At 36.3% G+C, this 18,663-nt stretch overlaps 1 protein-coding gene across 2 annotated transcripts; it reads left to right on the top strand.

Moving 5' to 3' along the window:
- GABRA6 (gamma-aminobutyric acid type A receptor alpha6 subunit) lies at window positions 466-17,271 on the top strand. Of its 2 annotated transcripts, none has more exons than XM_021076850.1 (9): window positions 466-926; window positions 1,135-1,248; window positions 1,819-1,886; window positions 4,110-4,330; window positions 4,416-4,498; window positions 4,813-4,956; window positions 5,366-5,518; window positions 6,855-7,114; window positions 16,225-17,271. In XM_021076850.1, the coding sequence occupies exons 3-9, from the start codon at window positions 1,884-1,886 to the stop codon at window positions 16,498-16,500; spliced, it is 1,140 nt and encodes a 379-aa protein (XP_020932509.1). In that variant the 5' UTR covers window positions 466-926; window positions 1,135-1,248; window positions 1,819-1,883; the 3' UTR covers window positions 16,501-17,271. The 2 variants fall into 2 exon arrangements, with proteins under 2 accessions (XP_020932509.1, XP_003134138.1); XM_003134090.4 differs by having other exon boundaries at window positions 468-926; window positions 1,130-1,248.

Here is an 18,663-nt window from a genome sequence, read left to right as displayed (position 1 = left end):
GCTTGCTTCTTACAGCATTTCTACATACAAACCTTAATAAGCTATTTTCAGACATTGTCTCTTACTGGCAGCATTCATGAAACTGGCCAGGTTTCTAAAGATACTGGTAGAACTCCTTTATATCTTAGCTTGAGATGACACAACTTTAACAAGAAGGATCAGCAAAGTAACTAGTAAAAAAAAAAAAGAAAAAAAAAACACTAATCCAACAGCAAGGTGGTCAGGAGCTGCTCTGCAGTGTTATAGTGCTTTGTAAAGAAGAATGAGGACCAGTTTTTAAAGGGAGAGGAAAAGTGCATCTGATGCAATAAAGCTGATGAAATCAGAAAGAGAATCCAAGAGGATCCCAATATTGTTAGACTTTTAAAGCAGTAAGAGGCATGCAGAAATCCTTCTGTGAACCATAGAAATAATAAATGCTGAGCCCATTGGAACATAATCTCAATCAGCAAGATGCCACTGCTCTCCAGATTTCCTCACAGGGCCCTGCTAAGATCATGCCAAAACTAGCAGTGGATTTCTCCCTTCTAATCTCCCCTAATGCCTTATTCAATTATTGTCACTGCTCTCTGACCATGCAATGTACCTTCAGAGTCTCATTTCCCAACTGAGTCAGTCAGAGGAGGTTGAGTGGCCATTAGGATGTAGTCGAAGGCCCCAAACCCCCTTGTTCTATGTGGAAAGACAGAACGGAAAGCAAAGAGAGCTAGAGGAACCCTCCAAGTTTAGCTGGCGACATTCTCATCTACTGGATTACTGGCTGGATGCAAACAAGGAGAAGGGATATGAGTGGTCCAGAAGACGGCTCTAGTTAATTGGCAAAGAGGATCCAGTTGGGAGGGGAGAAAGCAGGAGGGGGAGAACTGGGCCATTTCAGTGCACTGCAGGATGGCGTCGCCTCTGTCCTGGTTGTACATGATTCTGTGGTGAGTAAGACTTTTTTTTCCCTGATTTTTCCTTTTAGCTTGGAGGAGAGGTAAAGCACACACCCACTGTGTAACTTCTATATCAAATTATGGAAGAAGACTGGGTGGTATTGCAGATTTTTGTGGTGGGTTAGACAAGGGTGGAAGGAACAGCTCATTTTCTCTGAGGCTGGCAGTGAGCATCATTGACTGTCTACTCGTAGGGTAGAAAATGCCCTAGGAAAACTTGAAGATGAAGGAAATTTCTACTCAGAAAATGTCAGTCGGATCCTGGACAACTTGCTAGAAGGTTATGACAATCGGCTACGGCCAGGATTTGGAGGTAAGAGGCAGTATCCTTACTAGATCAAGCATCTGTACACTTGTCGCCCCCTTAGCACTGTTCCAAGGCCCAGAGGGCTCAGGATGGCAGACTGTAGGTTGCAGGGCACTGGAGAGGGGCCACATGTGTGTGTTCCCATCCAGTCTCTGTCCTTTCCTCAGTTAATGACCTTAAATGTGAGTTATTTGAACTCTCTGTGCCTCAGCTTTCTCAACTGTAATGTGAGTTATGAACAGTGCTTGCCTCATGGTGTGTGTCAGTTTACAAAAAGATTCTCCAGGTAAAACACTTTTTTAAAGTATTTGTCCTACTAAAGCTATTGCTAAAACTTAAGGTTATATATATATATATTTTAATTGGGATGCTAACCTAGTTCTCTTCCATTCCTTAAATTCCACAATTTGGCCATAATCAAAATAATGCAACTGGTGTGAGTTTGTAGAGTTGAAAAACTAAAGGCCTCTTGCTACTGGAATAACTTTGGGATGGGTTGCAGATTCTGGACAGGAGGAGGGGCGTTATAGTAGAGCCATTGATGAGAACTGCCCCATCCCTATGGGCTCATTTCAGGTGCTGTCACTGAAGTCCAAACAGACATCTACGTGACGAGTTTTGGGCCTGTGTCAGATGTGGAGATGGTGAGTGAGCTCTGAGGGAGGAGAGTGCTTTTACTTATGGGGGAGAGGGCTGAGTCCCAGATGTAATGATAATGGGCATTGTTACCAAACTTGGCTCCAGATCCATAATGCAGTGTGTGTGCTCAGGCTGGGAGGAAATGGCCATTAGAGCACATTACAGGCTTAATCTCCTAGACATTTCACTGAAGGCTCTGCTTGAACTCTAATCCGAGGGGACTTTTAAGATGATATCCTCTTTTCTGTCCACATATTCACCAATTCTATCTTGCAAGGAGAAGATTTTCTCCATCTTTATGAAGTCCTAATAAATTTAGGGGGTAGCAAAAAAAAAAAAACAATAAAATGGTATGCCACGTAAGAGTATATTGAGAATATCCATTAAACGTAGCTGTTTTTGTAGTGAATAATTCTCGGTGTGTTTTATTAAAACCGTAAAGGAAGTCCTGTGGAAAAGCTAATGCGTTCCACGTTTTATGTTTGCAAATGGACCAGTAGGTGTTCTGGGAACTCTGTTCCAGGTACAGATGGCTGTAGGTTTCATAAGAAGGTATTTATAGTAAGTGGCAATGAAAACCTGAACCAGTCTCCAAAATAAAGTGCATCAGGCTTCTTTTGTATTTGTCAGGTAGTATGTCCCTCTAAAAGTAAAATATAGATACTGAAACTAAAATTAACATAATTCATTAAATAATACATCATTAAATGTACTACGGGAATGTAATTCTAGATAAACAGTTACTAGAGACTTTTTCATCTTCTGCTTTTTGAGTTGATAAGATAGGATGAAGGGAAAGAAGAATGAAAAGAAAGTGAAAATAAAGGAGTAAAAGAAGAAGAGGAGGGGGTGGAAGAAGAGATATAAGAAAAAAAAAAAAGCAAGGAAGATGGGGAGAGAGTGAAGAGGACTTTAAGAGATAAATGTCTCAAGTCTTGAAAGAAAGAAGAGTCAGCATTCCCCAGTATCCTCAAGTATTTTAACTATCATATTTTTCATTTGGGTACTGACTCATCCCAAGAATAAATAACCACAACCACATCCATAACCAATCCTATAGAATTGAAATCTCGGAACACTTGAAACTTTATTTTATGCATGTGTCTTTTTTCAAGGGTTTTTGTACAAGAGATGATTGTTACAGCTTGGATCATTATTATATTGGTATACAGTATATTAAATTATATCTTTAAAATATAATCACCACTTGCTGTAACAGGTCTCATAAAGGAACATATAAAGTAGGCAAAATAATTCTTAGCAGTATTTTGATGTAATTACAAGTTGTTATTTATCACTGACTTTTGCAATGGAGCTTATCATTATTAAGACTTTTAATGTTCTTTCTTTCTTTCTTTCTTTTTTGGCCTTTTTGCCTTTTATAGGGCTGCACCCACGGGGCACATAGAGGTTCCCAGGCTAGGGGTCCAGTCAGAGCTGTAACTGCCAGCCTACGCCAGAGCCACAGCAACGCAGGATCCGAACCGCATCTGTGAACTACACCACAGCTCACAGCAACGCTGGATCCTTAACCCACTGAGCGAGGCCAGGGAATGAACCCACAACCTCATGGTTCCTAGCTGAATTCGTCAACCACTGAGCCATGACAGGAACTCCTTAATGTTGTTTCTTAAAAGCCACAAATGAAAACTCATAAATTTGAGTATACATACTTAAATGATGCTCTGTTTGAGTAATCATGGTAACATATGCTTTTATGTTCTCTGAGAACAGTGTAAAGTAATTAAGATATGCAGCCAAATTATGCTTATCAAGTAAAGTTACTTTGTTCTTGGGACTTTACTAAGTAGTACCATGCTGTTCAGAGATACCTTTGAAAGTGGCATGTTGCTAAGGGGAATGGTTAGACTAACTAATGGTAGGAAAACCAGCTCAAAACCCAGACTAAATCTTTTCATATTTTTCTTCTAAATTAAGGAGGGAGAATTCGGTAGGCCAACAGATGGCAAGATGGATGACTGATAGAAAAAGAGGAAGAATGTAAAAAAGGGTTGATATGGAGGAATGAAGAGGTTGGCACAACCCAGCACTGTCTTTTATAGTAATATTCCAAACTTTGAGTTGAAAAAATAATAATTCACTGAAATAATTATCTTGATATGTTATTGTTATGAAAAGTTGCTTTATTTCTTAAGTTTTAGGATTGGGCATGCAAGCTAATAAATAAACTATTCTTAAGCATGCATGAATATTTGATTTTCTCTTAGGAGTATACGATGGACGTTTTCTTCCGCCAAACTTGGACTGATGAGAGGTTGAAGTTTGGGGGGCCAGCTGAGATTCTGAGTTTGAATAACTTGATGGTCAGTAAAATCTGGACACCTGACACTTTTTTTAGGAATGGCAAGAAATCAATTGCTCACAATATGACAACTCCTAATAAACTCTTCAGAATAATGCAGAATGGAACCATTCTCTACACCATGAGGTAAGGATTCTCCAGTTCTACTTCCTCTGCCCAAATGGTTTATCCATCATACTAACTCAGAACCACTTATTTCAATGTTCCATAGGCTCACTATCAATGCTGACTGTCCTATGAGGCTGGTTAATTTCCCTATGGATGGGCATGCTTGTCCACTCAAGTTTGGGAGTTGTAAGTTGCAAAAACTTCTGAGAGTCATATAATGAATTTGAAATATGAAATATGTAATTATTGGGATTTAGTCATATACTGGAAAACAAAAGAGAAATGTTACTATGACATTCTCAGTTTGATTCTGGGAATTAACTTAATCATATCATAAATCTTAATAGTGAGAGGATTGGGTTACCAGGATTAAAGAGAAACATTTTTTTTAATGTTTGAATTTCCTTCTTATAATGAATAAAATTTGCTTAATAGAAAAAAAGCACACACACACAACTAGCCAGATTTACTACTGTGTCTGATTTGTTTAAAAAATTCAGATGCTTACCCCAAAAGTGAAATCATATATACATGGAAAAAAGGACCACTTTACTCAGTGGAAGTCCCAGAAGAATCTTCAAGCCTACTTCAGTATGATCTGATTGGACAAACAGTATCTAGTGAAACAATCAAATCTAACACAGGTAAGAATTTGACCAGTGCATGGACATAATCCTGAAAGGTGACTCCAGCACACATTTTTAAATTTTCTATATCTTTTCCTCTGCATTAGCCATGGTCAGTTAAACTTGCTATTCTGAAGTGATGAGTAGCTTTCTTTAAAGCTGATTTTGCAACCATATGCATATACAGATTTACATAGCATTCAAATAAATAGTTTTGAATGTTTATGTTACAAAGAACCCCACAGAAAACAATGAGCTGATGTATCTATCATCTGCTAATGGAGTGACTCTGTCATACATAGAAAAATGCCTTTGCTTGTTTTCTTCCAACCCATGTTCACTTAAAGATCTGCAAGATTTATTTCCAATTACATTCTTTTTGCACGCTGTCAACAGCAATAATACCAATATAATGGTCTTCCAACAGGTGAATATGCAATAATGACGGTTTATTTCCACTTGCAAAGGAAGATGGGCTACTTCATGATACAGATATATACTCCTTGCATCATGACAGTCATTCTTTCCCAGGTGTCTTTCTGGATTAATAAGGAATCTGTGCCGGCCAGAACTGTCTTTGGTATGCTTCACTCTTTGGGCTCTAATTTCAGTCATCCTCCAGCTCGGATTGCTTATGTATTTTAGAGGAATATTCACACCAGTGTGCTTTTTCAACCCACAAAGTAGATAAGCTCCTATCTCACTCAGTTACATGGATCACGTAACGTGATCCTTATTTTAGTGCAAGTTATGTCTTTTATCAATAGAAGATTTGTCTCAGCAAGAACTCTGGCTTGTTTCCTATTTATGAGAATTTTTTTTAATTTCAATTTGCTTTTTCATAATAAAAAAGTAGAAAATTAAAAACTGACATGTAGATCAACAAAAACAAAGGCCAAGATATTGAACATACTAATGTAAATTTTATTTCAGTTTCATTAGGTTGGATCATAAAAAATTTTTCTAGGCCTAAAAGTAGTTAAATATCACAAATTTCCCACTCTTCACCCTAAGTATTTAGTCCCATCCCATTTATGCTGTATAGGATCACTACTAGTGTGAGGGAACAAAATGAAATAAGGAAACAAACTGTAAGAGACAATATCATCTGTTAAAAAATCCAATTTTTTCTGAGTTTTCATGATTATAAATTTAGTAGTTCAAAAGGAAAGCCTGAGTTTAATTGAAGCCTCAGATGAATTTTGACTTTTTAATTTACTATATTTAAAGACATTACTTTCTGCAAATTATAAAATAACATTTACATAATGGTGTTGACCACCTTCAGATTATATAAATGCTTTGGGACAGAAAACTGCAGGCAGATGAGTGATAAAATTTCTCATAAGTAAATATTTTATCTTAAAACCAAACTAGAGATTTTATTTTATTTTACATAATGATTTTTATTTTTTTCCATTATAGCTGGTTTACAGTGTTCTGGCAATTTTCCACTAAAATTTGAGAAATATATTTTATATTTATTGTTCATACCAAATTGACTTATTAAATTAAATATGATGAAAGACTATCAGCTATTAAATTTGATCAGCTTTATTACTTAATAAAATTAATACATTTAATTTAAATAAATAAAATTAATAACACTTTGCTCTAGGTTTTCTCAAGAAGTCAACAACTAGAATGCATGACAAATTTTTATAAGACTTAAACTAAATAAATTCAAAAAATAAGCTTTTGAGCAACTATAATATACACATCTCCACACTAGGCATGGAAGAATACAAAAATGTGAATGCCTATGATAATAATTGTGAACTATTCAAAAAATTAGAAAATGGTAATAAAAATTACATTTGTTGAGTGTTTAATCCTCTCCATCAACATGTTCCCATTTGATCTTGCTATTGGATTGCAAATGCTAATACTGCGTTTCTCATTCTTTTTCATTTTAGGGATCACCACTGTTTTAACCATGACCACTTTAAGCATCAGTGCCCGGCACTCCTTGCCAAAAGTGTCTTATGCGACCGCCATGGATTGGTTTATAGCTGTTTGCTTTGCTTTCGTCTTTTCTGCTCTTATTGAGTTTGCGGCTGTCAACTACTTCACCAATCTTCAGACTCAGAAGGCCAAAAAGAAGGCACAGATTGCAGCCTCATCCCCTGTGACTATCACAAAAGCGACTGAACCCTTGGAAGCTGAGATTGTTTTGGTAACTGTTTACTTTCCTAAATGATACCCAACATACAGGAAAAAGCAGCCCAATAATTGTCAGCTAGATAGTTCAAAAGTAGTATTAGTGGGACACTGCTTACATAACTTTGGTTCTGAGGCCAACTTCTTCTCCAGCTTCACAGAAAAAAAGCCTGGCAACAATCCTTCATTTATCTTTGCTCTAAACTTTTGGTATTCCTCTTTCATCATTCTCAGTAGTACTGGCAGATTTCAAGCTCTCAGAGGAAAGGAGAAAAATTCTTAGCCTTTAGATGTTTCCTTTGAACAGGTTCACTTATACCAACCAGGGAGAATAAAGTAAAAAAAAAAAGTTCCTAATGAGGCTTCAGAGTCTCAAGGAAATAAATATGGACTCCTATGAACAATTTTAGTTAGAAATCTGCTTACTGCTTGATTTCATGCAGGCAAGATGTGAGTATTCAGTTCTATGGATGCTGAGTTATAAGCCAAGTTTTTTATTTACATGAAAACATTCTCATGTTTGCATTCATGTTATATGTATATAAAATACATATTTTATGTATATTAATGGGTTTTTATTCAAATACTTACAATCAGTGAAAATATCCATAAAATGAAGTTTAGATTTACAGTACCTAACCTCTGATTTTTTGAATAAAAAAATAAATGATAGCATTAATAATCCAAAGGTCATTAATATGCCCCCAAATTTCAAATTCACATATGAGTAAATTCTCACAACAATTAAGTTGCACACAATTTTTAAAAAGGAATTATATAAGTAATTTAGAAGTATACATTTGTACTTTAATAAAAACTCCAAATAGCAGCTATTGAAAAGAAAATTCTGCTCTGCTAAATCAAGTAATGCAGATATTTGAACTGAACATTTCTTTGTAACTGATCAATTCTTACGAATATTTCCAAGTAGTAAAACCACATGTAGCCCAGTTAATCCTTGGTTAAATTTTATGATAAATATTATAAAAGTAGTAAACATACATGTAGCCCAGTTAATCCTTGGTTAAATTTTATGATAAATATTACAAAGTTATCTATATTTTACTTTCCAAGTACTCAGATGTTTATTGGCTTTAAAAGACAGGTTTTTTTTACTGACACTTTTCTCTTTGACAAACTAAGAAACTAAGGAGGATAAGGCCAGTCCTGTACTAAGTAGCAATACTAACTTAAAGTTTTTATTTTTTTATTTTAAAGATTTTTAATTTTTCCATTACAGTTGATTTACAGTGTTCTGTCAATCTCTACTGTACAGCAAAGTGACCAAGTCATACATACATACATATATATACATATATATATATATATATATATTTCTTTTTCTCACATTATCCTCCAGGATGTTCCATCACAAGCGACTAGATATCACCAGTGACTATACAGCAATATCTCATTGCTTATCCACTCCAAATACAATAGTTTGCCTCATTTTAAAAAAAGGAAAGCAAAGTTTACCATCTAGCAATCCAGTCTAATTACCTCCCCTAAGACATAAAAAACAGAATCTCAGAGAAGGTAGTTTTCACTAGATGGTAGAAAAATTAGGAATCGATTCCAGAACTCCTAATATCCACAGACTTATAGAACCTGAGGCCCTCCCCTCCCCAACACTTTCTCAAAGACTGAAATATAATAGCACACACACCACTAGGTTAAAACATCTGCTTTTTAAAATCATAGTTTAAAGTGTTGTGCCAATTTTTGCTGTGCAGCATAGTGATCCAGTCATACACACACACACACACACACACACACACATATATATACACACACACACACACACACACATATATATATATATATTCTTTATCCAGTCATACACACACACACACACACACACACATATATATATATACACACACACACACACACACACACACACACATATATATATATATATATATATATTATTTTTCTCACATTATCTTCCCCCATGCTCTATCCCAAGAGATTGGATATAGTTCCCTGTGCTGTACAGTAGGACCTCATCGCTTATTCATTGTAAATGTAATAGTTTGCATCTATTAACCCCAAACTCCCTGTCCATCCCACTCCCTCCCCTTCCACCTTGGCAACAAGAAGTCTGTTCTCTATGTCCGTGAGTCTGTTTCTGTTTTGTAGATAGATTTACTTGCACAATATTTTAGATCCCACATATAAGTGATATCATGTGGTATTGTCAGAAATTTCTCTTTCCAACTTATTTTACTTAGTATGAAAATCTCTAGTTTCACCCATATTGCTGAATGTAGGTAAAGTCAGTCTCCAAATTCTTCCCTTGATTTAATGATGTTTTTAAAATATATGCATGTGTATTCTGAAAAATCATAATAAATATAAATCTTGTAGCAAAAAATATGTTAGTCTAAAGATTCAGTTCAAGACACTTGGAAATTATTTTTTTAGCAAAGATACATGCCAAATATTATGGAGACTTAATGTTCATAAAAATAAGTGATTATGTTACAATATAATGTCTGTATTTATATAGATATATAACTGACATATCATCCAAAGATCATATATTATCTTAACATATATCTGGAAAAGAAGAATTGTATATTTATCAGAATTCTGTTTAACAGTTTCTTATGTGAGAAATACAGTAAAAATAAAAATTCATGAGAAACAGGATAAGAAAATAATTCTAATGATTTTGAATATTGTCATTGATCAGATATTGAGATGGAAAGAAAGACCAACTTCCTTACTTCAACTCTTGAAACATATATTACTGAGGAGAAAATGATTTCAAATTCTTAGAGAAAGCATAGAGTTATTATTCCTTTAGTCTACTATTTTAAAGGTATAATTTATTAATAAGATGGAATTTAAGATCTCAGGTCTTCATATAAACTGCCTTCTGTAATTCTAAAATAGTAACGTATAATGAGGATGTCCTTAGGGAAGCTAGATAGAAAATTGCATTCAAATCATCTCCAAGTACTTTTTTTCTTACAAGTTGACTTTTCTTATGAAAAATTGTATTTCTGAACTTGGCTGCAACTAAAATATTTTAAAGCAATCGAAAGCAGAATTTTGTTTCTGAAAGGTTAAGTCAAAGTGTAAAAATAAAAATAAAAACAAAAATAACCAAACCTAACAATATAAACCTTGGTAGCTATCAGAAAGTAAATACAGATGATTATATAGAACACGCACATTTTATTTATGTCAAAACCTGTCAATTAGTCTGTATAATGTAGAGGAACAAACATAAATTACACATTTGGAATTTATACAGCACAGTGGCATACTATGATTGCAAGGTCATTTTTTTTTCTTTCAAATACCATGACATTTAAAAATGCCTATTCAGTTGTAATCAAAATAACATTATTTGAGAAAGTTGGACATTGAAACAGCAAAGCAATATGGTGAAGCTGAAAGGAAATTAAGTGCTTAGCTACTTCATGTGATTCTAAGTTTTATGTGTTAATGTGCACATTGCTTTTCATAGAAGCTACTTCGAATATGAAAACTTCATCACTTTGAATTTGACCTTTAAACTTAATAATGACAAGGAAATTCAGGTATTTCAAATCTAATACTCAAACCTGAAGAGACATCTAAAACTAAATCTTCTCAAGTGCTCTTCAGACTAATTATCCTTCTGTTTTAAAGGCATTTGGAAATGGAGACTTTATATTTTTAGATTTTGAGAATTGTCCACAATTTCTTTCACATTTATATGGTATCTTTCCATGTTGTTTTTATCTGGTGTGCTATTTTTGCATGAGAGGGAGATTGCTGTATTTGGTTCAGAGTTTGTTATATGTCTCTAGCATACTTATTTTCTATGAAAGATCAAGTTTAGACCTTGATCTCTTTTTGGATGTTTTGCTAGTCTAAGCCCTCATCACTATGTTCCTAAGAATGAATCCCCTGTCCCCCTGCCTATCACCCATGTGGCTTCTTTTTCATGGGAGGTGTGTGTTCTTGGTAAATTATATACAAAAAATATGGACCAAATTTTAATTAGTCAAGACAATTATATTTATATTGATTACATTTCTTTTCACCTGACACCTATTTATTAAGTACCTATGTGTTCATCAAATTATGCATTCCATAAGCATTTGGTAAGTGCTGTTATGTGCCAGACCCTTTTCAGCATGCTGAGGATACATTGGTAAGTGACATCAATAGGGCCTTTTCCATCATGGAGCTTCTTGTCGAGCAGGAAGAGAGGAAAATCACGAAGACCAGACAATACATAGTGATAAAAGCTGTAGTTATATATATATAGTAGGGTGAAGAGGACCCCTACAAGAGTACCTTACCTAGTCTGGAGGGGTGATTCTGGAGGAAGGGTTGCCTATGCTACAAACAGAAAATGAGCCTGGCCCTGCTCTAGAAGCCACTAAATCAGCTGTTAGAAATTTGGGCACATAGATAAGACATACTGTCCCTTCCATACTCTTGTCAAGGTGGGAATGTCTGCTGGGCCGTTCACATTGCCTTCTACCTATGTAGGCAAATACAAAGCATGGAGTACTCAAAGGTTTACCTTCTCTGTTCCAAATCTTGCTAAGATTTTTTTGACTGCTATCATTACTCCCCAGAATTAACGGTTGAATTAAGACCATCGGAGACTCTGAGGCACAGAAAGATCATGATGCCCCTTCCCCATGGTGGTGCCATTGTATGACTTAGAGAAAAGAAGGGGTGGATTAGACAGGGGTGTAGGCAGTTACATCTTTTCCTAGACTGTCCATCAAATCACCATCCAATATTCCTTTCTGTACCCTCCAAACATTCCAACATGGTTTACAGACATCCTCCTGGTACCACTGGCCCAGAAAATGCCTACCAAAAAACTGCTTCTCTGCAGACATTTGGGAATTGTCTCTGCTCTCAATTCTACCAGCTGTAAAATAAATGTAAGGATATTTGACAGAGCTTATTTTCACCATAATGCTTAATCTGAGAGTATTAAAAGTGCCAAATACTAAATGCTTTCCAGGTTATTTTCTCTTATTTTTAGTGCCCCTACTTGCTGGTTATAAAAGCTGATGCTTTGTTCGTCCCTTGAGTAAGGCAGCCTTAGTAAGAATCTCTCTCTTAAGAGGTAACCCACTGCTCCCTTCCTCAGACTCACCGAATGTTGTATCAAAGTTGCTCTAAGTACTTCCCAAATGCCTTATCTTATACCAAATAACTGATGGTCACAAAGTCCAGTTTGACTCAAAGTACCTTTGCAATATGGTGTTACTTAAAACAAAGCAGTGCTCTAAAAATACCCAAAGCAGGATGGCACTGAGCAGCAGGGGAGCCCTGGAAAAATTCAAAACCACAGGTGTTCCACTCAAAACAGTGACAGCCCCAAGCTGAGCCCTCATCTGGACTCTGACAAAAGCCTATTTTACCATCAGCTGAAGCTGCTGAGCTTACAATAGAGCAGGCGGGATCTGATGCAAACCTGTAGCTTGAATGGCTTGCAAAATTGCCTTTCATTTCAGAAATTCAATGTGATTCTTCTGAATTGGTGTCCAGTCTCTGATACTACCAATTCCCAATTATCCAGGAGCTGACTATCCAGTGTGTGGGTTAGCCAGCCCTCTTGCATTTACTTGAGCACATTGTTTTTGCTGCCTGCTAGAACTCCCCCTAATCACCACTGGGCAATGAGACAGTGTAACTCTAAACCAGCGATTCTCAATGATAGGTGAATCCCCCCTAACCCCACTGAGGATATTTGTCAAGATATAAGGCTATTTTTGGTTATCAAAACTCCAAGGCATCTTGTGGGTAGAAGACAAAGGTACTGCTCAACAGCCCATGATGTACAAGGCAGTTCCCCACAGCTAAGTATCAGTATGTCAATAGTTTTGTGGTTAAGAAACTGGGCCCTAAACCCTAAATCTGATGGGGAAAAAATGGTATTTATTAAGAGTATGATTTTGGGCATGTGAAAGGGGTGGAATTCAGACACTGCCACTTATTACTTGTGTAAGCTTCCTGCTTAAGCCTTAATTTGCTTCTAAAATGAAAGTAATATTACATTACAGATTCTTTCTAGTAATAAGCAAAATAAAGCATGCAAAATGCCATGTAATGTTTGTAAATGGTAAGCACTTAGATATGATACCTATAATATAATGGACTATAAAGTAATATGTTAAAATATAAGGCATAATACTCATAGACCGTTTTGTTCCCTTCTCTTGGCCTAAGCAACCTTGGGAAATGTTTCGATTTTCATTCATTTGTTGATTCAGCTTACTTTTATTAAGCATTTACTGTGTTCTCTGCACTGGCTAGGTGCTGTAGAGTACCTACACAAACGAGTAATAGGCACTCTACCTTTAAGGAGATTTCATGTCAGGAAAGGGGGTAAAGCACAGGAGAAATAATATGTACAAGGAAGAATGTGATGACAGCAAGGAGAGTTGTAATGGCTAAGGAGGCAGAAAAGTGTACAGAGGAAAGACACATTTTATTTCTCAAGTTCTTAAATGAAAGACAAAAAAAAAAAAAAAAAAAAAAAAAAAAACCTTACATGAAATAATAATTGTCCCTAACTTTAAAGTTGGGAACTTGAAGCTTAGGAAGAGTCTGTGACTCCTATGGCATGTGTAAGTCCCAGAGCAGGTAAGTTGTCCACACGAAAGTGCAGGATGGGCTTCCTGATGTTGCTGCCCTCTTAAATCTTAAGCAACCCTCCATAGCAACTGTTTGGGAAAGTAGACGAGGAAAAGGTGAATCCTGTCTTAGGGAACCTTTAATTCTAGGCTAACATCACTGTGCATACATTTTTCATGCTGTTTGGTCTTAGAATGATGTTGCTTAACTCCGCACCAGGGTTATTTGGTAATCCCCGTTACGTCACTTGTGACACTGTGGCAATACCAAGAGACTGGCAAATCACTTTCCCTCACACCTTCAAAAAGAGAAGGAGACATAAATTAATGCTTTCCATTTTTATGCTAGACTATGTTTTACAATCACTTTTTTATCTCAACGAGCCTCTCTCTCCATGAAAAAGAAAGAAATATAGGTATCAGAGAGGCAATGCATGCTATTCCAAATCAAGATGGGTTTAGAAAGAAAATCTGATCTAAAGGCTTGCCTTCTTTCTACTCCATTATGATCCTTAGAAAATTTACTAGGGTAAAGTATTTTAATGTTCCACATACCTGGGAGAAGAAGAACACTTTTGAGATAATTAAAGAGTGACACATTTTGCTCTTTCAGGTGGAGAATAGTTTAATAACATATATAGTATGTGAAAATTCAAAGCAGAGTGTGAGAAACATGGTAGAAGAAAGTTCTTGGTGGACAATGCTGTGTTTACTCTCTGAGAGGATCATGCATTGAGACCAAAACAACATGACTCTGCTGCTATCCCCACACCAGACCTCTGGTGACTCCGGGCACACAGTGGTCCTCAGGTGTCACGTTTTTAATAGAAAATGTCACTTATTTCCTGTTCAAGATCAATGGACTGGGCACTCTTCTGTTTTACATCATCTTCTGCTTCTAAGACCTATGATTTATTTAATTCTGTCCAGCATGCCTAGCACAATACTGGGTCAACAGATAACAAATAAAGATATTCTCTGCTTGAAATTCGCCATGGTCATGTCAAATCAGATTTTACACAGATTTTATTTCTACTTTTGGCAAAGAAACCGATTTTGCCATCGACCCTAAAAGAACATTGGGCTCGAACGCTCTACAATGACTATTACTATCTAGATACTCAGCAACTTCCTTGACAAATCAAAAGCAAAATTCAGTAGGGGAATAGAGAGAAAAGAGGTTTTTGGGGTTGTTGTTTCCTGCAGTCCAAATGTCACTGTATCGGCGGGTCACTCTGGTCCTGTGGCTCAACCAGCACAGGGGAGGCCACCGCCTCATCTTGTTGCTGTGGGGTTGCTGTCTAAAGCCACAGGAGCCTGCCCACATGAGTAACACACCCTGCCAGGCAGCAAAGTGGTGATTTTGCTGCCAGGGAGGAAACAAGGCAGTTTTACAAGAGCAGGGATAATGCACAGCCAGTGTCTGAAGGCAGAGACCCAACAAGGACAACCTGGCCACAAGGAGAATGATTATTATAGGCTATAAACAAGAAAAGACAAGAATTGGAGAAAGCCCCCTCCAGTCTCCAACATTACAAGAGGAATCTAAAGCCAACAGAATTAGAGGCTCAATACTTTAAAGATGAGAAAATGCTAGGATAAAAAAGCACTGAGATTGACCATGGTCAATTATTACTGGCTATGCAATTATGGGCAAAGCATTTCCCCTACCTGGGCCTTAGCCTCCTCATCTATCAGTTGATGCACTAAATATCCCTTTCAAGACTAGAATTGGTTGTTTTCAGTGGAACAGAAAATCTAATGATAGAAAAGAACAAGCAAAAATTCTGAGGTTAGTAAGTGAATCATTTATTGGTTACTTAAGACGGAGGGAGACCAGCAGAGAGGTTTTGAATGGGGAGCAGAAAGTTTTCAATACAGAACTTCTGGACCAAGAGGCACTCATATTATAAGGGATGAGTAGTCACCCATTGAATTTAATGTTATTTCTATTTTGTCACTGGCTTTTGAAATCCAAGAGCACCTTAGTATTTTTTGTACTGTTGTTGATAACCTCAGTTGGTTGGAATTTACGAATGAGTAAAGATCAGTCTGTAAGCTGGGAATGTGTTTAGAAAAGTGATATCATTTAACTGACCTGTTATTTTCTTGTATTCACTGCCTACATATTCTAATTTGAAATCCCCTCTCATTGCCCATACCCACTGCCCTATAGGTTTATGCATAACTGGGGGTAGGGGTTAGATAAGCACGTGTAACTTGGCTTATCTCTTACTAATGGTACAATACCTAACATAGTTTCTAGAACATGGGACATGCTTGGCATCAATTGCTGATGTAATAATTCATAGGATATTGGATGGAAGCAAATCATTTTTTAAAAAAAATTGTTTACCACTTTCTTGGAAAAGTTAACACCAACAAATACTATTAATAGTTTACTGATATTTTAGCTTATATAGCAAGTAGTCAGTAAGTAGCTGTCAATGACTAAAAATGAGTAACTAGATAAGTGATGTCTATACTTTTGCTCAGGCTTATTATGTATTTTTCTCCACAGCATCCTGATTCCAAGTATCATCTGAAGAAAAGAATCACCTCTCTGACCTTGCCAATTGTTCCATCTTTTGAGGCCAGCAAAGTCCTCGCGAGAGCTCCCATCTTACAGTCAACACCTGCTACACCCCCACCCCTCTCTCCAGTCTTTGGAGATACCAGTAAAATAGACCAATATTCTCGGATTCTCTTCCCAGTTGCATTTGCAGGATTCAACCTTGTATATTGGATAGTTTATCTTTCCAAAGACACAATGGAAGTGAGTAGCAGTGTTGACTAGCTTGCAGCCACAATAACCTGTATTCTATAGGTTCTCATTTTCTGAATTAAAGAAACATCAGTAAGACCTGCAGAGATGATTTTCTGAATGTGAAATCAAAATTGAAAATCTGTAATCCATGTCTTTGAATAAGCATGTATGGGCAAAAAAGCAATAATATTACTCCTCAATATTGGAAGTTGAAGGTTGTTGAAAAATAGGAATTATCTGTACATTAGAGAAACTTCTGTAATAGGATAAAATGGATACAAGATGAACTTGCCAGTCTTTGTCCTTCATTGTTCAATATTTTAATTGTCACTGTGAATAGCATTTACCACAAAACAGATGCTGAAATGCTGACACTTCCAAAGGTTGCCTTAAAATATGTTTATTTTGGCTAGTTTTCAACAGAATAAAATATAAATAGTCTAAATATTTATCAGTAGGTTAATCCCAGCATGTTGGAGGCCTTTATGCTAGCAAAATGCTTTCAGTGGCATTGTAAAGCCTGCGTTGAGCTTAGCCATTTGTTTTTAGCCTTGCTGTGCTATTTTACCTCAATAAAGTATGGTGTTTGTGTACATATGAATTATACATAGACATAAATTATGTAGGCATTTGTACATAGCTTTAGTTGGACTGCAGTACAGTGTTGTTTTATCTCATTAAGCTTTTTTAAAACAATATGTTCATCATAATTCCATGACGTTGACTGTGGTTATATGTCGTATTCTCCACTGTACTAAGTGTTATTGCTAAAGAAAGCAACAATAAACATGGTTCTCTGGATCTGTTTCATAAAGCTTAGAAGCATTTCCTTAGGTGTGGGGGAATGAAATGGTTACTTCCATCCCAGTGTTAGCATTCCTGGGGCTTCTGAGAGGTGGAAGGTATGGGACAGCCAAGCTTGGTCACCTAGCTCTTAAAAAGATTCGAGTTTGTATTAAAATGGTCCATCCTTCATCTCCTTCCTGCCTTCTCAACACACCTTCTGTTATAAGAGGAGTAAGATCTGAGGATCTAATGTACAACTTGATCACTGTAGTTGATAACACTGTATTGTAGACTTGAAATTTGCTCAGAGAGTAGAAACTAAATATCTACACCATAAAAAAGTATGTGGGATGATGGATATGTTAATTAACTCAATGGAGGGAATCATTTCACAATTTACTATTTCACAATATATTAAATCTTCACACTGTACACTTTAAATATTTTCAATTTTATCCACTATACCTCAATCAAAGTGAAAAAATGAATGAGACTATTCTCCCTTTTTCCTATTCCAGCTCTGCCTGATGCTAACTCCACCCATGTTTCTCTCACATAGAATGGTCTTAGGGAAACAGGGACTAGAAACTGGAAAAAGCATGTGGTATAGTTTGTCTAAATCTATAAAGCCCTCCTTAGTTGCAGCTAGGTCTTAAGCATTGCTGCTCTCACCCAGAGTTCAGAACCTAGAAAAAAAATATTTTGGAATTACTACTCTTGCCTTTATCCAGGAAAGTACCAAAAATTCTACAGCCAAACAAATTAGAGTTTAATTAAAATAGTCTCTACCAAGGGTGAGGAGGCTAAAGACTCCATCCAACTTCCCTACTATGTAGATCCATAACCAAATCTCTTAGTCTCTGGAAGATGTAGTTCTAGTCTTTTCTATAGGATGTGGGAGATGGGAGAGATACCCTCTGTAGGTCCTTCCATTTTTAACAGCTTATATATGTTTTATTACAATTTTTTTCTACTAAAATTAAGTCATTATTCAGTTCCTGTTTGGTGCAGTGGGTTAAGAATCCGATGTTGGCGCAGCTGTGGCATAGATCTCAGCTGCAGCTAGGATTGAGTCCCTGGTCTGGGAACATCCATATGCCATGGGTACAGTAAAAAAAGTAAATAAATTATCATTATACAAGGTCTCCTCCTGTTTTTGATATTACATTAAATAATGAATTGCTAGGTGGGTGATTATCACATTATTTACTATGTTACATTTCATATTCTTCACAAAACTGCAGTGCATGCAATGCTGTTATCTCCATTTAAAGATGAGAAACCAAGGCACAGAGAAGATGAATAATTTTGTTCAAAATCAAGTGTCACTCAAACGCTACAGCTGAGAGTCATTCCCAGAGAGTGTCTTAAGCTTGTTCACTTAGCCATAACCATGCAATATGAGTT

Source organism: Sus scrofa, chromosome 16, assembly GCF_000003025.6.
Source record: "Sus scrofa isolate TJ Tabasco breed Duroc chromosome 16, Sscrofa11.1, whole genome shotgun sequence".
In the NCBI taxonomy this organism is placed as follows: domain Eukaryota; kingdom Metazoa; phylum Chordata; class Mammalia; order Artiodactyla; family Suidae; genus Sus; species Sus scrofa.
This window is presented reverse-complemented; position numbering and strand designations above follow the sequence as displayed.